The following is a 20,560-nucleotide window of genomic DNA, read 5'->3' on the forward strand; positions in this document are numbered from 1 at the left end:
AGTTCCATTTTACAGATGAAGAAATTGAGGAAGATTGAATTCCGTAATGTTCCCAAGGTGACACAGTTAACGAATAGGCAGATTTGAAATCAGGTCTGTGTGACTGCAAAGCCCAAGCTGTTCATCACATTCTGTGGCCTCACTCACCCTGACCCCACTGCCCTGTGGAAATTGGCCAGCTGCGATATGCCCTCAGGTCTCCCCCAGGGACAGCAGCACTATGTATCGGGGTCACATTTGCGGCTGAGGCACCGCCTTAACTACAAGGCTCCAAAGGTGGGACTTTCAGGCTTTGGGGCAGTCACTGAGGGAATATTTTTGGACTGCAAAGGCCCCACCAAACCACAGAGTAGGCTCCCTGCCTGCTGGCCTGTCAAGTTGACTCAGCCTGGGCCACTCCTGGGGCCACAGGACTGGAGTGTTGCGACAGCACAGAGGTCCAAAGGAGCTTTTCTCATGACGTGGTGATTTGGAAGGGTCCCTGGGGTGCAAGGAGTTAAGTGTCCTCCCCAGCCAGAAAGGCTCTGGTCACTACCTACCCCTGAGCTGGGCCTCCCCCACAGGCACAGCTGGTAGCAAGCCAGGGGCACTTCTGCTGCTCTGGTCTAGGCAGCCCCTCTGGTCTTGGGCAGGGAGGTAAGTCGGGGGAATGGAGAAAAAGGGCGAAAGACTGTAGTAGCAAAGCCTCCTGAAGCCCCAGCCAGAGCAGTTTGGACATCAAGGACACACAGACTGCCAGAAGGAAGCAGGCTCTGGGGAAGATTTATTTGTTCTGCGGCTCTGCAGTGTGAGATGCCAGGACACAGGGAGCGCCCTCCCACAGCCTGCATCTGCCCAGGAGCAGGGCAGCCTGGATGCCAGGCTAGACAGAAGGAAGAAGGCCAACGGGGGGTGTGAGCCAATGCCTCCTGCCACAGGGCACTCACACGATGCCATCAAAGCCCTGCAGGCCGCACTTCTTGCCGGCCACCTGGCAGCCAAACCTCAGTGCCTCCTGCACGCTCTTTCCTGGAGGGAGGGACAAGTAGGTGGGTCAGCCCCCGTCTTCTGGGCAGGGCGGAGCACCAGCCCTGCGCCTCCCGCTGAGGTACTCACCCTGAGACAGGCTGAAGATGACGGAGGCATTGAAAGTGTCTCCAGCCCCCAGAGTGTCCACCACACGGGGTGGTGGGAACGCATCTGAGTGGAGCAGCCGTCCATCAGGGCCCAGAGCATCGGCACCCTCTTCAGCCCAGGCACAGATAAGCACAGCCCTGTAAGACACTCCACTCAGCCGGGTGTGATCCCAACGCTGACCCCAGGGCAGATCCCAGAGCCCAGGCTCCCTCAATCCCCACACCTAGGGCTTCTCCCTGGCTTCCCCCAGCTCACCCTTTCCTCACACGACTGTACAAGCCCTTCAGGGCCTCCGCCGCTGACCGGAACCCGAAATGCTTGGCCACATCTTTGCTGACAAACACCTATGGGCAGTGGAAGCGAGGCTGATGGTCACCCTAACTCTAGCCGCAGCTCAGTCACCCACCACCCACCACCCACCACCAGCAGCCCAGCATGGCCCCCATATTATAACCCTCTCCTCCAACGTGGCCACCTAAATCCCCAACATAGCATTGTCATACTTGCTCAGGACATGCCAGAAGACAGCCCTGTAAATTGTGACACACAAGCCCTGGTCTGGTTGTTCTACGATCAATGAATTGCTTCGCAATTGAAAACCCAAAGCGAGCCTTGAGCGCCATCTTGAGGTGAAATCTACCACTGCAAGTTAAACTGCCCCCTTTTCAGAAGCGTTTTGGTTTTGGTTTGGTTTGTTTTCCTCACATAACTATACCCTCAAGGTCTGGATTCTTTATCTTAAACACAAAGGGGTATGGGCCCAAAAGTTTCCTTAACACCAGCTACATGTTAGAATTGCCAGAGAGAGTTTTGTTAAAAAAAAACAACACTTCAGCCCAGGCTCCCCCACTACCTATTAAATAACAAACAAGGATGGGGCTCAGGCATCCTCATCTTTTAATGTCTGGCCAAGGCTGAGGACCAACCGGCTTTGGCTATGATGATACATCAGTCCTGCCCAAATCCACCTTGTCCAAGTCCCCTTCCCATGCTCCCTCAGCCCCTAGTGGCTCCCATAACCTGCTACCCACCTTTGAGTTGGAGGACACCTCAGAAACTGTCCTATACTCCCATTTGACAGAGGAAAAGACTGAGGAGGCCCACGGAGGAGATGCTTCCATGCAGGCTTGCTCTGTGGCTGGCTCTGTTGACCCTGTCTAAGCCCTCTGGCCACCCTCATACCTATGCACACACTGGGGTAGAGAATTCTCCTTGGTCACTGCAGAGGCCTGCACCAGAGCCCGAAGCTGGGGGTCAGCCTCTTTGCTTTGTACCTCTCCTGCCAACACTACCAAGCCATGAGTAGCTGTTCCAGGCAAGGTAGGCAGGACAATGGAATGCTCAGGCTCCTTTTAAGGACCAAATTAGTGGGATGGGCAAGCAGAAGCTGCAAGGAGGCTCACCACGTCTCCATAGCCGAACAACTGGAACAGCTCCTCTCGGGGCTTCTCCACCTCCACGGACACCCGGATCTTTTGCTCTGGAGGCTGCCTGGCATTGTGCTGTTCTATCCGCTGCAACATCTTCACCTGCTCTGCTGCGTTCCGGCCCTGGGGCAGGACAGGGCAGCTCAGGACCAGCTAATCTGGCTCATTCTTCCCTCCCTGCTGGAACTCTGGGGGAGTGGGGAGAGGAACTGGGAGGAACTGGGGGGGACTGGGCTGGAACCACATCCTCAGTCTCAGAATTCTAGAGCTGTCATGGACCTAGGTGACCTCCCATTTCTGCTTCCCTAGAGGTAATGGGTCAGGTCTTCTGCAGCCAGGCTGCTGCCAGAGTCCAGAGGTGGTGGGGCAGCCTGTACCACAGAGAGCAGGGGACTTTGTCTGGAGCTAGCCTCCTGCTTCTGGTGCCTGCACCCTGCTGTGTAATGTTGAGGAAGTCACTCAGTCTTTGTGGGCCTTAGTGTCCTACCTGAAAACACAAAGAAGGATGGAGATGGGACGAGGGAAGTTGGATTCACTGATCTCTAAGGTACTTTCCTGGTTCAAAGAAACCAAGAAAGAGGCAAAACATGAGGAGGGGTTGGCAACTTGAGCCCCTCGAAACACAGGTAGGGCAGGGCTTGCCTCAATGTGGATCCACTTGAACCGGGTCAGATCAACTTTCTCAAAGTCCATAGCAGACACATCTGGCAGGTTCCTAAGTCACAAGATGGAAGGACAGAGAAGGGGCATGGTGAGGTCGGCCAGGGCCAGGATCTCCAACGGGCTGCTGGGGCCCCTATGCCTAGCACTGCCTGCAGCATGAAGCTGATCTACAGCCCCGTCTTCTGAGGCTCAGCTCCAGGACAGACCCTGTCCTAGGGCTAAACTCCCAACCACTCCTTGCCCCACTCGGCTCCATCCAGATGGGACTGGAGGTGGTTTGCTGGGATTCCCTTTCCTGTGTTTGAGACTGTGGTACTATCTAAGAGCAAACTCAACAGCAGCATGTGTCAAAGGGCAAGTTCTGTGTGTGTTGAAGACCACATCTCCCAGAATACACTAAGAGCATCAAGGACTATAATTCCCAGAATTCCCCCTGTCAGCAGCACACATAGTTCCCAGTGCCCTGTGCCATGGGAAACTACAAAGGTCATGGCTACTCTGCCTGGAGCTCCAGTCTGGTCCCACTCGCTTCTGGCACCCCAGCATTGACAGCACCACTTTGGCTACTTATGGTGGAGACCCCAGAAGGGTCTGCCTTGACCCTCCATAGCCAGAGACTTACGCACAGCCGATGTCCTTCCCTGCCAATTCTGTAGGTGAATCCTTTGTCCACTTAACTAGCTGTGTAACCTGGCCTTTCTGAGACTGCTTCCCTATGGGTAAATGGGGCCAAAACCCCCAGCCTCACAGGCCTGTTGCCGTTGGAGGTATGTGTGGCTATGCCTGGACTGAGGCCAGTAGGCAATAAACATTTCTCCTTGGAGCTCCTCTCTCTCCCTTTCTGTGAACACCATGTTGTGTCCTTGATCAGAATCACTACAGATTGTTGCTTAACGGGCAGATGACTAGGATTTGGCCCAATGTGAATGCTGCCACTAGTAGCATGTATGCCCACCCAATCATTCCTTGGGACTCACAGAACCTAAGGACCACTGGCCATAAACTTGTCCTCTCCCCCAGGTCCAGTGGTCATGCTGAGCAGTAAGGATGGCCTGAACTCCAGGGCAGCTGAGTTTGGCATTTCAGCCCTAACATAGTACCTGGCACACACTAGGTTCTCAGTAAACTAAACCTCTGAGATAGTTCAGGAAAGAATCTGGAGAAGAGAAGGCTCTGTGCCCACAGGTCCTCTCCTAATAGATCAGAACCTAAAGGGATCCCCATCCCCCTAAGTTAGTACCATATCAGATGGGCCTGATGTGCTGACCCCGTGTTCCCCTTTTCTCTGTGTTGGTCTGCCTTCATTATGCTGGGAACTTTGCAGGGGGCTCATCTTTTCTGAACATCCAAACCCCAGCTCCTTGGTGCCATGCTGCAGGCTGATAATTCTGGGGACTGACCATGGAAATCCCACTGGCTCCCCTTCAGGGCTCACGATAGTTTAAATCACATCTCCCATCCCTCCACCCTCAGAACAATTTCCCCCCACCCACACCCAGGCTGCTGATTGACTAATTAAGGAGCAATCACATAAATTACATTTTATACAGGCTTGCCTGCCCAACCGTGATGTTGACCAAGGCCAGGTTGCCAGGCAGAGCAAAGCCCATCCCTTCCCACCCACTTCTCCCCTAATTGAACACAATTCAGAAATCACTGAGCAATTTAGCATAGGACAATTTCTGGTACAATGAGGCCACATAGGGTGGGCAATTGGGATGCCCGTGGTGGCGAGTTGGGGGACTGATTGGTGGGTATGGCAGGGCAAGGCCAGGGGGCCTTACGTGTCATAGAGCACAATGGTACGGGAGCCATTGGAGTTGTTGACGATGCAGGAAGAGCAAGGGGTCTCCCCCCTGCTTTGCCAGGCCACCTGAGACACGTCCACGCCCCGCTGCCTGAAGTCAGCCACCAGGAAACTTGGGGTGGAGCCCGAGCCAAGGGAAGGGCAAGGAGACACAAATTAGAGCCTACAAGTGGCCTGGACCTTCCATCGGGGTAGGGAGGAGTGCTGGAGCATGTGGGTGTGAGCACCCCTCTTCTGAGAGAAGAGTCCCGTCCTGGGATTCAGCGATGGTAGCAGCAGCTGCCAAGACGCAGACAGGTGTACAAACCTGTAGGCATGAAGGATGGTGCGGCTACCACTGGCCTCGCTGATGACGACTGTGGAGATGGGGACAGAGCCCGTGGTCTGAGAGACCGTGTAGCGCAGGTCCACGGAATAGCGGCGGAGGTCATCCAGGACAAAACTGCTGGGGCGGAGCAACCCAGGGAGGTGCAGCTCGACTAGGGTTTGGGGACTGGAGGGTAGCTGGCAGGGCCACTACAGACCCAGGGTGCAAGCAGAGAGGGCTAGGAAGGAACTGGAAATCACCGGTTGTTACAGGCTGGGTAAGGAGGTGGGAGAGGCAGAAATGCATAGGCTGGAGCTCAGTGAGAAAAACACTAAGGGTCCTTCTTTGAGGTCCTGACTGAAGCAAACTCCAATCCTGACACAGGCCTTCAGTTTGACTCAAGCTGGAAAGGATTTTCTCGCATTCATAAAGCTAACTGGGGTAGGTTTGGGGCCTAGCACATGCGCCTTTTTTGAAACAAGTAGGTGAGGACACTGTGGTCTGTTTCATGCAAAGCCCAGGGAGAATTAATAATTACCAAGATGAATAAACAAGGGGAAAAAATTTTTAAAAATGAATTACCAAGATGATACTTTGCCCCCTATCTGCCCTCTGCACACTCATCCCCGTGGCCCTCTTCTCTCTGAAGTCCCTTCCAGCCTGAACATGAATCCTCTCATGCTACACTATGATGCCCAGCCAGGAAGTGGTGCTGCCTTGGCAGCCCTGCTCACTGTCCTCTCCTCGCACAGTGAGGCGAACCCTCCTGGGCAGTGAGCTGGCTCCCAGTGCCTGATGCCCCTCAGCATGGGCATAGTCCAAGACTCTTGCCCAGAATCCCCTCCAATCAGAGCGAGCCCAGGGCAGCCCCTCAAGAAGACTACACCAGCGGGAGAACAAGCAAGCCAGGCCCACCCCTCCTGGCCGTCTCCGGAAATGCAGGGTCCTGTGCTCAAGAGTTGACATTTATGCCAGTCGACCCGCCATCATCTTGGCTTTTCTCACTGGGGCTGGACCCCACTTATAGCAACACCAAAGCTGGACAATACAGATTTGTATGAAAGTGAAAAGACAATAATGCTGGGAAAATAGAAGGCAGCAGGAAGAGAGGAAGACCAAACATGAGATGGATTGACTCCATAAAAGAAGCCACAGGCGTGAGCCTACAGGAGCTGAGCAGGGCTGTGAGGACAGGACACTGTGGACATCATTCATTCACAGGGTCACCAGGAGTAGAGGCCAACTCAATGGCGTGTCACACTCACACACTCACACACACACACACACCCAAGTCGGGACATCGGTCCTTGTCTTACACTTCAAGGATCCTTCAAATAGTAGGTTCCCCACAGCCTGGGAAATACGGTTTGGTTTGTCAAATAACTTTCTGCACCCATAGTGCCTGCCACATGGTAGATGCTCCTTAAATGTTTGTTGAACACAAGGGGAGAATTCGAAATGGCCCACTATCAGCATGATTGCTACATAAGGATGGGTCCACTACCTGAAGCAAGAGCTAGTCTCGCTTCTAGCTGGGAGGGAAGGCAGCTGCTGCAAAGGGTTAACAAGAGACCAGCTGTTGACTCTGGGTCCCTCTGTTCCAGCTCACAGGGCAGGCTCTCGCCCCTTAATTCGCTCTGTTCCAGTTCATCAAGGAAGGGCATCTGGCTGTGGCTCGGGGGCAGGGCTCTGGCAGCAGCCCCCCTCCCCCTCCAAACCAGGGTTCAAAGGGCTTTGCTTCACAGGCCAGCAACCTGGCAGCCTACTCCAGTGCCCACAGTGGGCAAAGTGTAAGCCTCACCTCCTGATAAGCGCTTGCTGAGTTGGCAGTGCCAGGGGTCAAAGGGATCTTGGGTCCCTGCAGTAGCCAACATAGCGTTAAGTGTGTAGGCCACTTACAGGCTGCAGCCTCATAGCAGATGAGCTGGGAGGCATGGGTCTGGGCCCAGCTTTAGCACGTGGCTCCAGAGTGTCCTTGGGCAGGGTGCTCTTTCTGCTTCAGGGAACAACTGGGACACGAGCACTGGCCCTGCCCTCTCAACTGGAAAAGAAACTGCAGGCCTGGACCCTCGGACCATGGATGCTGGACAACTCTCAGGGAGGGTGGGTCCAGCATGTCCCTAACTGCCTTCTGCCTCAAGCTTCTTTATTCCTTCTGCTGGAATAAAGAACTTAAGGGCAAAGTCACATCCATCTCAGAGTCCGTTGGAAGCAAAGGAGAAAGTGGGGAAGCTGAAGCAGGCTCCAGGGAGTGGACAGGGAAACAGGCTGTAGAGATGAAACTTTTCACAGGAGCAGCGTTAACACCTGAGCAGCAGATAATCCACCCCAGGGAGGGTCTGGGATGCTGGTACTCCTCTCCGCCTCCTCCCACCCGTGCCTGGTGGCCACACACCTCTTCTTATAGCCCACCACTCAGGGGTAAGACTTTCTTCTCTCCCCACCCTGAAGGCAGGCCTCCCGTGCTCCCTCCTCAACTCACTCAGCAACGTGGCCCGGGGCCAGTGAGCCCATGAAGGCACAGGGGGCTCCGAGCAGGGAGAGAACGGTACAGGAATTAGATGCGTTGCCTCCACGCTGCCATCTCTGGGACAAGCACCTGCAAAATACAAGGAGAGTCCCTGCAGTGCCAGCAGGCTGATCCTGAAATAAGCAGGGCTGATCACAGAGCCTTGGGTAGGGGCCACAGAATGTAAAAGCTGGGAGAACTCCTTCTGCAAGCATCCAAGCCAGTCTTCCCATTTTCTAGATGGGCAGCTTGAGGCTAGGGAAGGACAGTGGCTTGGCTGAGGACCAGGTCTGTCTCTCCAATCCAGGCTAAATTCAAATGCACAGCAATTAATTTCTATCTTCCACCTATACTTATGACATTAGGAAACCATTCACTCAAATCTGTCACAACTTGAGGGTTCTACTCCCTCAGGGTTACCTCCTCCTCAGTTACAATGGCCCACCTCTCCCCCAGGCACAGCTGGGACAGCCTTCTCCTGAGAGCTGGATAACTACAAGTGCTGCTTCCTTCCCAAAGGTGTCAAATCTACTATCTGTTTCTCTCTTAGAAGAGCTGCTTCAATAACTCATGTTAAAATGAGTAAGACAGGAATCAAACCCAGACACTGTGATCATTTAAGAAGTGAGGGTTGGGGGGAGCTAACTTTCACAATATCAAAAATTTTTTAAAGATTATTGGGTGAAGACCAGTTTTTCTCCATCATTTTTTGATTTGTTTCCTTTTGGTTTTTTTTTTTTTCAGCTTTATTGAAATATAATTGACACGTAACATTCTGTAAGTTTAAGATGCACAACATGGTGATTTTATATACATCTATATTGCAAAATGGTTACAATAAGGTTAGTTGACATGTCCGTAACATCACAGTTACCTTTCTTTTCTTTAGTTTTTCTCCATCTTTACTGAAAATCTAACAAGAGGAACTAACTCAAGATACACCCGTATGACTTCATTGTAATCATCAACAACAAAAATGATAACTTATGCATACATATCAGAGCACTTTAATGATTTCTCATTTGTGCGCCAATAATACTATGGGGTAAACAATGCAGGATGTTATTTCCATTCTCCCAGTTCCAAAAAGAATAATGATAACTTTGGCCTCTTACAATAAGAGGAACAAGTACCAAAGGGCCAATTAATTAAGGGAAGCAAATGAAGCATAATTTTTAGACTAAAGTATATTTGTATACAAAACTTAACCCTGAACTTCCGTTCAGCCTTGGGAAAAGGGGACCATAATCTCGTTAGAAAGAAGGATACCAATTTGTAAAGGGGCAAACGTTTCTCAAACTATGAGCTTTAGAGGAATTTTCATGCCGAGAGGAGGAGCCTAGAGGGATTTGACTTGCTCAAGGTCACACCAATAATTAATGACAAAGCTACCATGAGAACCCAGGTTTCCTGACTCTCAAACCACTGTGACGTCCTCTGTAATTCTGAAGGGAGAGTAGTGAGGCTCCAGCTTGAATGAGGTGTCAACAAAAGGGTATAAATTGACCCTTAAAAGTCACACTGATACCCAACTTCCGGGGCAGGAAGACTCTAATGAGCATGAGGATACTTTCTGGAAGGCTCTTCTCGGCCTGGACTCTGGGAGACAGGGCCATTTCTCAGGGGTTGGGCCAAGTACCGATCAGCAGCTCCAGTGAGTCCCCAGTTGCCTGTGGAGCCTGAGACAAGTGGGGCTGAGATGGCTGAGGACTAGTCCCCGCTCAGGCTAGCTCATCTGTGTTGGGTGGGATGGGAGCACAGGAGAGAGGCCCTACACAACCCAAGTGCTCTGCAGAGGAGCAGAGCCATGGGTCTGGGGGAAGGGAAAGTATACCTAAGGGCAGCGGTACTGAGAACATGGGATGGCTCTGTTTAGAGAGGCACCACTCTGAGTGCCCACCTTCAGAACCAGCCCCAGTCAGGGTGGGAGCTAGCAGGATCTCCTCACCCTGGCCTTCTGACATAAGCTCAGAGAAACGGGGCTGCAGCTCTCGTCGAAAGAGGCACTCTGGGTCTTCCCCAGGCCCTCACCAGTCCTCGGAGGACCTGTGGCCCTGAAATGTAGACTGTTCTTCTGAGAGGACGCCTAACTCCTCACTGTGCAGGAGCGGGGGCTGGCCTGTGCCTCTCTCCTACTGGCCCCGGCACCGCTGGCAAGAGGCTCTAACCTCTGGCAAACAAAGCAGCCCAAAGCCAAGGGTGAGCTCCATGAGAAGGGCAGCAGCAATGGGACGGGGTCACGACAGACAACGGAGGGCTGGAGCGCTAAGCTTGGAGTTAGGAGGCTTGGGACGTGATGACTGCTCTGCCACTCGTGAACCACGTGGCCTTACAAAAACTATAATGTCTCTACATCTCCTTCAGCTAGAAAGAAAGGATCTGATTGATCTTTGCACACTTCCCATGTGCCGCTGTGAGGAAAGTATGTGGTAACACGTGACAGTGTTAGATGATCCCAAAGCCTGAGGAATGCCCGGTCTCTCCCCTCTATTAGCCTCGTGGCTATCAGTGCTGGAATGTCTTGCTGAGCTCAGTCTTGAACTGGCCTTTTATCCAGAATAGCCAAAGAGCAATTCTCAGTATTCTAAGCACTGGACTGCACCAAGAGAGAAGCCTGTATTTCACCCACAGAAATACCTTCTTGGGGTTACAGTGTAACAGTGGGGTTCTTATCAAGAGTAAGAACCAACAAATGACTCTTCATCTTCTACCAGACAAATGAGAAGAATGTTTTTCACGACAGACTTTTCCTTTTATAAAAAGGACTTCTGGTAAACTCCTTTTGGAATTTAGCACCGGGGAAAAGTCTGTAGTGACCAGCTCTGTCCATAACCCACAGCATCTCCAAAGTTGCCTCCAGTGCCGGCCAGCCCTGAGCTACATGGTGAAGCTCAATACCACACCTTTAAATGTTCTTAAACAATCTTAACTGTACATACTTCTTATGGTAGGCTACCTGAATTATTTTAATAGATGAGATACATATGTACTAAATAAATGAGAAGTAAATGCTGGTGAGAGGCAAGTGCATAGGTCATGTTGTTAAAAAAAAAATTGGCCCTACACTGTACTAATTGCGTGCCCTTGGATAAATCACTTCGTCTCTCAAGAGTGTCTACTTGCTTCTGGGTAAAATGGGGATAATCATACTTGACATAGCCCCAGGGATGAAATGAGAACTGGAGAACACAATGCTATCTGAAGTCTGAGTCTTATTACTAAAGGCCTCACTTCTTTCCCCCGGTGTCGGGCAGAGGGCACGGGGCACGGGCCCCCGAGGTTGGACTCTCACCGCTTTAATGGGGGGCCCTGACCCCGTGGCCCTGTAGTGTTGGCTGCCAGGCACAAACACGGGGCTGCAGCAGGCCCTGGTCTCCGAGGGGCCCGGGTGCCCCTACCTGCTGTCCGTGTCTTCCTCCGGGTACTTGTCCACCACATTGATGATGTCCAGCACCACCAACCCCACGCACAGGATCTGCTTCTCTTCCATGAGGCCGCTCCCGGAGCTGTCTGCCCACCCGGCTGCAGGGGTTCCTCCCCGGAGGGCTCTTATCCCGTAGGATCGAATTCTCTGCCCTGACTCCTCCTCCTCGTCTCGAGCTCCTCCTCCAGGGAAGCCTCCTGCAGCGGCGGCGGGTGCAGTGGGGTGCAGAGAACCTTGCTCCCCACGTCCACCAATCCAAGCGGGCGTGGGAGCGCAGACCCCGAGGTCCTGGCCACTGGCTCTCCTTAACAGGTTGTGTGGCCCAGCAGATGGCAACGCCTCCCACTTCTCGGCCTCAGCTTCCTCACTTGTCAGACGGAGGAGCTAAAGCACGGCTAGGCAATCTCATGAATGCAAAGAGAAAGTGCAGTAGAAAGGCGCCCCTAACTCGCCCTCTGCTGCACGGGTGGCTCCCACGCTACACCCTAGACCCACTGAGTTGAGCGGACCTCGCAGCTGCAACCAGTCCACGCAATCCGAAGCAGTGGTTCGCGCGCCGGCTCCTGCACAGCGTGGCCCAGACGCCCAGCCAATCCCTGTCCGAGGCCCCGCCTCCGCCGGGCAAGTAGAGCGGTGATGGTCACGTGACGGGAGACGGCGCCCAGCGACCTCTGGCGGACGCGGGCCGGGAGGAGGGTCTCACCTGGGTCTAGTGTGGCCCGCACGTCCCGTGCAAGTGCTGGCAGAGCCTCCCCACGCAGAGCGGAGGGCGCGAGCCGGGGTCCGGAGCCGGGGCTCCCCCATCCTGTCCCTTGTGTACTCCTATCTATACCTGGACATATTGAAGCAGACGGGGTGTTTTGTTTTGTTTTTTATAAAAACCAAGTGTCTTTATTCCTGAATAGTTTAGTATGGCGGTGGGGCACTCTCCCGAAACACCCTCGGGAGAGCCCTGAAACCCAGGGAATCGGCCTAGAGGCCAGTTGGGGAAGTAAAGAGGGCCAGGATCGGCTCCTCCACTGTCCGAGTCCTGCGTGGGACAGCGATCAGGCCAAAAGTCTGGACGAGGGGCTCCGGAAACCCCAACCCGACGCACTCCGTTCGTGGGGAGGAGGCTGCTCTGGGCGCCAGTGCCGCGGCGGGTCCCGAGACGGCGACTCGCCCGGGGCTGGGTGCCCGGGACCTCCGCCCCCGCTGGCTGTTTGGCCGGCCTAGACTCCGGGCAGGTCGGCCCGGCCCCCAGTCTACTTCTGTTCTAATTCCAGGTCCCCGTAGAGCAGGGCTCCGCTGAAGATGGTGAGTGGCTCCTCCGAATGCGCCAGCTGCCCCATGACCAGGTCGATGCAGACCGTGTCCCCGGCCTGCAGCGGCAGGATGAGGCTGAAGACGCCCAGGGCGCCGGGGCTGGGCTGGCTCTCAGCCACGGGCTTATTCTCCAGGCCCTCAGGCTCGTAGCCACCGGAGTCTATGCGGGCCACGCCCAGGTTGGAGCGGGACAGCACAGCCTCCACTTTCTCGTGCCGGTGCCCAGTAAGCACCGCGCTCAGCAAGTAGCGGCCGGGCAGTGGCGCTGTGAACACGCCTGAGGACAAGGATGGCAGTCAGGAGGACCGACAGGTGGCTGGGCCCCTGAAGGCTTCCCGACCCAGAACTCTTGGACTAGGGAGGGACCTGCTGGGTCTTTTCATCTCTCTTCCACCAGAATGTAAGCTCCACGAGGGCAGGGGATTCCGTGTTTCGTTCATCACCGCATCCCCAGCACTCACAATAGTGGCCTGGGCAACAGCCACCCCCAGTAAAGAGCTGTTGAACCAATGGCTCCTCCCCTTCCCACCCCAGTGCTCGGCCCAAGCTGTGGTGAGAAAGAATAAATGAAGGAAAGAATAGGCTCTCCCCAAACCAGAGCATGAAGAGATTCACCTTGTCTGAAGGGGCAAGAATGAGAGCATGTCACTGCATAGCCTCCCTGCCGCTCCCTCCTGGTTCCCGCAGTGCCCAGCCAGCCTACTCCCAGGCTTACCGGTCTCTGGATTGTAGTAGTCCCCATCGTTGAGCAGGACTCTGTCAAAGGGCACTGTGCCTGGTTCAGACCTGGGCAAACTCAGGGCAGCTGAAAAAGCCACCCGGGGCACAGAAGGTGCCGGTGCCCCCTCCACTCCTGGGTGGGGGTAGGGTAGGTGTCAGAGGGGAGGCTCAGTGCAGAGCTGCCTAGCCCCCTTCTCCTCCTAGGTCTCTACCTTCAAGACTGCCTGAGGCCTTCTATCCTCCAACCCCTAGTTCAGTTCCCCTCCCCCCAGCATCACATGAGAACTTACCCTGTTCACCTTGGGGACCTGTGGGAAGAGGAAAGGGAGCAGTGAGAAGTACAGCCGCTCTCACTAAGTCACTTGGCAAACATCTGCTGAGTCTGCCCTGCTGTGCTAGGTGCTAGGTGCTATGCAGACTTCAAAGCAGGAAAGGGGGTACTAAGAAAAGGAGGGATAGGTCAACTCTGTTCGACTATTAGGCCATAACTCTTTAGCCCCTAGCTTTTCATATGCAACACAGGCCTTGTAGGCTCAACCTTGGTCTTCAGTACGGCAGTGAGGCCGCCATGTCCAATTAGCCAACACAGCTCCTAGTCATTTTCCTAGTCACTACCAGCCATCTAGAACTCCCAATTTCTTGCCCCTTTCCCCCCTTCCCTGTCAAGTTCAGAGTAGAATGTCAAGCCTGGGGCGACCCGGGGCGGGGGGCGGATAACCCAGCTGCAGCAAGACTCTCAGCCCACATACCTGGTGGTCCGATGGGCCCCTTTTGTCCGTCGTTGCCAGGAAGTCCTGGAGGTCCGGCAGGGCCTGGGGGTCCCTGTACTCCAGGAGGCCCTGGGGGCCCAGCCTCACCTGCAGGCCCTACAGTGACAAACGCAAGTTGAAGGAGAGCCACATGAGGAATTCCCAAAGGACAAAGAGGGGTGTGGCTCCATGGACAAGTTGATGGGACCCCTCGCTGCCCATGCTGGATACCTGGCTGGCAGAGCAGCACCCCACCTCCACCCACAGGCCTGTCCGAGCTGCAGGGGAGGGCCGGGAGCTGGGACCTTGGAAAATCTCTTGTAGATGAACCAACCCTGGGACAGTGTTGGGTCTGCGATTTTTGCTGGGCAGAGCAAGGAAAAAGTAGATGAGGTGAAGACTGGGCTGTTGTGGGGGGCCGGGAAGGACTTGAAAGGGATACCCCCACCACCCCGGGTCTTCTCTTGCCCCCTCACCAGTGAGGTCCTTCAGGCTGAGCTGGTGAAGTCGGTCCTCCAGGAGCAGCAGGGAGGTGTTCAGGGCACTGAGCCGCTTGCCCAGGCCCGCCTGCCCCCCCAGTAGCTTCTCCAGCAGTGCTGCCTGTGTCTGGCTGGTGCTGTTGGTTTCCCGTAGCCCGGCCCAGAGCCCAGCCACGTGTCTGGAAAGGCCTTCGCGTAGGCCCTGCAGTCCGCCAGCCACTGTGTCCAACCGCTCACAGACTCCCTCCAGACGGCCCAATCGCCCCTCTAGGCTGGGGCACTGGCCAGCCTGTGCCTGTCCCTCTTCCAGGCCTCGGAAGCGCTCCTCACTCTCTGTAACATGCTCTGTGGCCTCCTGCTGCAGCCTGTTAATCTCAGAGATGATGCGGTCTTTGGTGGCTCCCAAGTCAGCCAGATCAGCTCCCTGGCCCTCCACGGTGGTCTGGAGCTCATGCAATGAGTCATTGAGGGAGCTGAAGGTGAGAATAACCTTGGAGAGCTCTCCTTGCAGGGCCTGTAGGGCTGAGCCTGAGCTGCCCCCAAACACACTGAAGCCATCCAGAGGCCCACGGCTTGGCCCCCCAACACCCGGGCCGGCCCCAGGGCCCCGTGGGGGTAGTAGGGGGCAAGAGCAGCGCTCCACACCATCCCGAAGACGGCCCAGTTCCTCTTGGACACCACCACAGGCCCCACAGCCCTCATCCCCACGGGCCTGCAGCAGACCCTCCAGCTGACTCAGGCGTGCAGCTGTGAGATTCAGCTGAAGTGTGAACTCTGCAGCTATCTCATCCTGCGCATCGACACGACCCTGGAGCTGGCCTATGACCCCCTGCAGTCCCTCCAGTGCAGCCTGCTGGGCCTCTCCAGCTGCTCCCACCTTGTGCAGGCCCGAGCCCACCAGCCGCAGCTGCGCCTCACTGTCCAGCACCCTGCGCTCCAAGTCACTGAGGATCTTGCTGACCTGGGAGTCCTGCTCCCCTGGAGCCCCAGAGCAGAGCTGCCCACATGCATGCACAGCCCCTGCCAGCTGCTCTTCCAGCAGGTCTAGCCGCCCACCTAGCTCCCCACTCACATTGGCCAGGAGCCCCTCCAGCTTCTCTAGCCGGCCCCGGGCAGCAGGCAGCCAATGGCCCAGTCCCCCAGGACGCCCAGGCCAGCCCTCTTCCTGCTCCTCGGAAGGACCCAGGGTGGAGTTGAATCGGTCCTCTAGGCGAGAGAGGCGGGATGCTAAGCTAATGTAGCCTGGGGGGTGACCCCCCTGCCCTGCTGCTCCTTCCAGCTCAGTGCCTCGACGCCCAGTCAACACTGTCACGGAGCCAGCCACGACCTCTAGCCTCCGCTCCAGCTCTGCCAGTCGGCGGCCCAGCTCTGGTGGGCAGCATTCCTGAGGTGGCCTGCGGCCCAGGATCTGCCCTGTGAGCTGCCGCTGCCCCTCCTCCACAGAGGCCAGCAGCTTCTCCAGTGCTCGAAGCCGCTCCCTGTCCTCTTGCTGCTGCCGGCGGAAGCCATCCAGTCCCGTCAAGCACACAGAGCAGGACTCCTGCAGCCGCTGCTCAAGCTCCTGTAGCAGGTCCTCGCTGTAGCCAGGAGTTGCTGGGACTGGGTCCAGGGTCCTGCCACCACTGCTACCACCACCACTGTGATGGTTGTTGAGATGGCCCAGCTCCTGGTCATGGGTGGAGACGCGATTGTCTAGGAGCTGCAGCTGCTGCTGGATCTCATGGAGGGTTTCGTGGACCCCAGGGCGAGCAGCTGCATCTGCTGGCTGCTGCCTCCCATTAAAGGCCGTCTCCACAGCCCGCTGCACATCTTCAGCCAGGCGCCCACTCAGTCCTTGCAGGACACCGCGAAGGCCCTGCAGTTCCTTTGTCAGGCTCTGTACCTGCTCCTCCAGCTGCTGCACCTTCTCTGACTCCCCAGGACCTGGCAGAGAAGGGAAGGCATAAGGCTGGACGTCAGAGCTCAGTGCCTACCTCCTAGGTCCAGCTCCCCAGTTCCAACAGGTCAGAGGTCCTAGCAGATCTGGCCACCCCTTTCCTGGGTGATTTGGGCAAGAAAAGATGGAAGGAAACTCCCATTCACTAAATGCCTCTAGGACAAACCTTTCCCCCTTACAACTCCATTGGGCAGCTGTCATCAACTCTTCCCATTTTGCAGATTGAGAAATCAAGGACCAGAGAGACTAAGTAATTGGGTTGTGGATTACAAGTGTAATACATGGCAGGGCCAAGTTTCAAACCCAAGTCGTCCACCGGACCACCGAGCCCATGTCCTTCCCACTGTCCAGAGGGCCTCTTTACTCTATGGAAACTGTGTCCTCATCTGTGAAATAGGTATGACACTAGGTTGCTCCCTCAGAACAAATGAAATGGGAATGTGGGGGAGGCCGTGTGGACTGCATGACAGTGGCTGTTCCTGGACGGCACCTCTCTGCAACACCACGGGACAAACAAGGTACCGTGGCAAGCCTGCGGGGGCTCTGGCTGGATGCGGGGAGAGTTGGCCAGAAGTTCCTGTTTCTATAATTACATCATGGTTATCTCTCTGGCAGGCAAACACAGCACATCCGCAGCGCCCAGCACACACATGGGAAGGCAACAGGAACTGCTGCATTCTGGGACCTGCCGTCTCCAGAGGCCACCGAGAGGCCTGGGACCTGTAGTCGGTTGCAGTGCATGCTAGGACTTGTAGTCTCAACTGTCTACCCCTTTGGACCAAGCTTCTCGAAGGAATGCCCCCTTCCTCCCGCAGCTGTTCCCAACGAGGAAGTATGTTGGCCACATGTGGGCGTGCGTGAGCACATTCACTTTCTCTGCCTTTTTCTCTTGGTCTCTTAATCTGTTACACACACACACACACACACACACAAACACACACACGCACGCACGCACACACGTGCACGCATGTATGCACGGACAGGGAATCTCAGGGATCTCATTGACTCCCTTCTGCCCCGGTTTTTCTGACTTGGACATGGGGTTTTCCCTCAACATCCTGACCACATTTTCCACCCAATCCCATCTCCCACTTCTCTCCCCAGGGCTCCCATACTCACCTTCCCCCCCTAGTCCACTCAGGTGGCTGCCCGCACTGGAACCTGAGAGGTTGGGGCGGCCGGGCCGGGGCCGGGGGCGTGGTGTGGTCGGTGCAGGACCCAGCGCTGGGGCAGGACTCTCGGCACAGGCATCACCCCCGTACCCCTGACAGCACCTCCACTCCATATCCGTCACTGTTTTGTAGGCCACGCGGTAACGAGGGCGGAGAAAGCTGCGGTACCTGGGAGAGGTAGAGGGAGGGCTCTGTACTCTTCCCTGTACAGTCAGTGACCCTGGCCCCTGTGCTCAGAGATGGGCATCTGCTGGTGGGCAAGACCTGTCCCTCAGGCTGGGCCGCCTGACTGTCCAGCATGCGGCCTGGCTCCATTGACAGCTGTCAGCTTGCTGGCCAAGGGCCAAATCCCTATTCTTTCTCCCCTTGTCCTGTGCTAGAACCTTGAACTCCTCTCCTTGAGCATGACCCAGCACAGAGATGGCATTTGGGGGCTGTCAGAGTAGTCTAGGTAAGTGTGCCCTCAATATCCCACCAAAATGTTGCCTCGGTATCTTCTCAAAATGGCTCTGACTGAAACCCCTGGTCCTGCCCCTTGCCACAATTACCTGCTTTGTACAAATTCCCTGAGTTGGCTGGTCACCTTCCGTCCTAGCCCAGCCCCCTCCAACTACCCATTCCCCAGCGCCGGGGCTCACATCATGCTGCGGTGACACTGGGGCTGGCCCCAGCCACAGGCCGGGATCTCGCGCTTGATGAAGGTCTCCACTCCATCCTCAAGGACACAGCTCACTGTCCGAGTCACCACGTAGGCACACCAGTTCCTGCAGGCACAACCTCACCTGGGCCCGAGGGCCAGAGACACATGCCCCAAAGCAGGGCACTGAGGCTACCAGAAGGGCTGAGGGAGGGTCAAAAGATGAAGGGCCCCTGGGGACCAGTGGGAGCCAGGGCATTGGCCAGGGCAGCTCCCCCCACGCCTTCCTGTACGGACGGAGTCAATAAAGACTTTTCAAGACAGGAGAAGAGGCACAGAATGGAAAACCACAACTACAAAAAGTTGATACATGGCTGGGGAAGGGGTCCTGGAGAGGCTCTGAATTCACACATTCATTCGTTTCGCTGTCTGAATCCCCAGCTTGGCGTGGCCTGTATGAGCCGGCTGGCGGGGGCCCTCTGGTGATTCTTTGGATGCTGGCTTCCACCCGCCCCTCAGGGGAGAGGACTGGGCAGGCAGGGGTCCAGCTCAGGGTTAAGCAGAGAATAAGCCATTGATGAGCCCTGTCCCCCATGGGGTTTGCAGTTCTACACTCTTGGCCCCATTCATGCTGGCCTCTGATCTGTGTCCGGCTGGAGACCCGAAGGGAGCAGAGCAGGAGTGGTGTTAAAATCATGGATTACTAGATGGGCCGAGGAAGCCCTACACAGGAATAAAAGGTCTGCCTGAGGATCCCAGGCTGGCACACAGCTGGCCGGAAGGCCTGGCCCATGCCCCTCAGGGTAGTTTCCCTGGGCACCTAACTGCACGTCCCATGGGGAGGACGTGGGAGCCGATCCTATGAGGTTTGATGGGGGACCCATCTATGCAGGGGGGCCCTGGAAACACCGGGCAGGAAGGTGGGCGTGTGAGGAGCCATCTGATGGATGGGTTTCCTCTCCCGTTCTTCCCTGCATTGGCGATACAGCCCAGGAGAGGGTAGCCAAAGTGGGGCAGGGCCAGGATGCCCACCTTCTGACCCACCCTCCCACCTACCTCCAGCCTAGGGCTGGGACCCAGATTCTTACCTGTGGCGGCTGGCAGGCCGGGGGGCATTCTGGGCCTGGGGCCCACCAGGGCTGAGGGCCCCGCCATTCCCCATGTAGAGGCTGTAACCACGAGGAGGGTAGCTAGCTGCCGCCACAGCTGTGGTCAGCAGGCAGCAGAGATAGCAGCTCCAGAGGTTCCTGGGGGCCATGGTGGGGGTGCTCCGCTGTGGCCCTCAGAGGCACATCCCGCCTGACCACTGGCGCCTCTGCTTGGAGTGGGGATGCCCGCTGCTCCAAGTTGGGTCCTGTCCTCAGCTTCCTGCAGGCAGCCCCCAGCCACTCGCCTCCTCCTTGGCCTCTTGGCCTGACCTCTCTCCCCCTCCTCTTTCCTCCTCAGGCTCCCGTCTGTTCTTCCCTTCGTTCCTTCCGCTCTCCTCTTCTCCACCTCTGAGGGGAGTTTGTTCTCAGTGCCCCCGGCCTCCTGTGCCTGGTCCCTGCCCCTCTCAGATGCTGCTTCCTGGGCCTCCGCCTCCTTGCCCCAGCTGGCTCTCCTCTGGTCCCCTATCTGTTTTCCCCAATGACCGGATCCTGGGGGTGACAGGACTTTACCCCTGTGGCTGTCCAGAGGCGCTAGAGTGGCTGTGTGGGGCGGGCCCTGGCCTCCCGCCTCTCTCTCTTGCTTACTCCCCTCCCTTCCCCCCTGTCTGGCTGGCGGTCCAGCCTCCCCCTTCCTCCCCCCACCTCTCCAACCATCGTGCGCCACATCTGCTTCTTGTTAACTCCGGGAAAAAGAGGGGAAAAAAAAAAGGAAAAACAGAGAAATGTGGAGTTGCCGCCGGGCTTGGGGCCAGCCTCTCAGACGGGCCACATGGAGCAGAGCCGGGGCCAGGGCTGGGGAGGAGGCCCAGGGCTGGCTGCTTAGACGGGGAACCGGGGAACAGGAGCTGGAGCCACAGGTCTCCTGGGGCTAGGGCAGGCCTCCCAGGGGATAGAAGACCTGAGAGAGGGGCCTGGAGGGGACAGGAGGAGGGAGGACTGTAATAGGAGAACGGGCTCGGAGGGCTCAGCAGGACGTCATTCACCAACCAGTCCAGCTCTCTCCTTTTTATAGATATGAAAATTGAGGCCCAGAGAAGGAGAGTAACTTGTTCAAGGTAACACAGCAGATCAACAGCAGGGCTGAGACTAGAATCTAAATACCTAGGTCATGACTTGGGAGAAAGAAGGCGGATAGAAGAGAGGGCTACTGGGTCAAGTAGA

The 20,560-nt window shown here is 56.1% G+C and overlaps 2 protein-coding genes across 7 annotated transcripts; both read right to left on the reverse strand.

Moving 5' to 3' along the window:
• Window positions 1-746: 746 nt before the first annotated feature.
• KHK (ketohexokinase) lies at window positions 747-12,251 on the reverse strand. 5 transcript variants are annotated; one of them, XM_081068915.1, is made up of 9 exons: window positions 11,228-11,796; window positions 7,803-7,919; window positions 5,321-5,455; window positions 4,991-5,125; window positions 3,186-3,258; window positions 2,520-2,666; window positions 1,372-1,460; window positions 1,096-1,253; window positions 747-1,008 (listed from the first exon to the last, which is right to left on the reverse strand). In XM_081068915.1, the coding sequence occupies exons 1-9, from the start codon at window positions 11,317-11,319 to the stop codon at window positions 923-925; spliced, it is 1,032 nt and encodes a 343-aa protein (XP_080925041.1). In that variant the 5' UTR covers window positions 11,320-11,796; the 3' UTR covers window positions 747-922. The 5 variants fall into 5 exon arrangements, with proteins under 5 accessions (XP_080925041.1, XP_080925044.1, XP_080925042.1 ...); XM_081068918.1 differs by having other exon boundaries at window positions 5,321-5,369; window positions 11,228-11,391; XM_081068916.1 differs by lacking the exon at window positions 5,321-5,455 and having other exon boundaries at window positions 11,228-12,251.
• EMILIN1 (elastin microfibril interfacer 1) lies at window positions 12,128-19,945 on the reverse strand (the record flags this gene model as incomplete). Of its 2 annotated transcripts, XM_081068913.1 has the most annotated exons (8): window positions 19,340-19,634; window positions 18,253-18,378; window positions 17,562-17,782; window positions 14,504-16,429; window positions 14,028-14,144; window positions 13,569-13,586; window positions 13,274-13,411; window positions 12,498-12,835 (listed from the first exon to the last, which is right to left on the reverse strand). In XM_081068913.1, the coding sequence occupies exons 1-8, from the start codon at window positions 19,507-19,509 to the stop codon at window positions 12,498-12,500; spliced, it is 3,054 nt and encodes a 1,017-aa protein (XP_080925039.1). In that variant the 5' UTR covers window positions 19,510-19,634. The 2 variants fall into 2 exon arrangements, with proteins under 2 accessions (XP_080925040.1, XP_080925039.1); XM_081068914.1 differs by lacking the exon at window positions 13,569-13,586 and having other exon boundaries at window positions 12,128-12,835; window positions 14,013-14,144; window positions 19,340-19,945.
• Between the last annotated feature and the right edge of the window lie 615 nt (window positions 19,946-20,560).

This window comes from Rhinolophus hipposideros, assembly GCF_964194185.1.
Source record: "Rhinolophus hipposideros genome assembly, chromosome: 12".
Taxonomy (NCBI): domain Eukaryota; kingdom Metazoa; phylum Chordata; class Mammalia; order Chiroptera; family Rhinolophidae; genus Rhinolophus; species Rhinolophus hipposideros.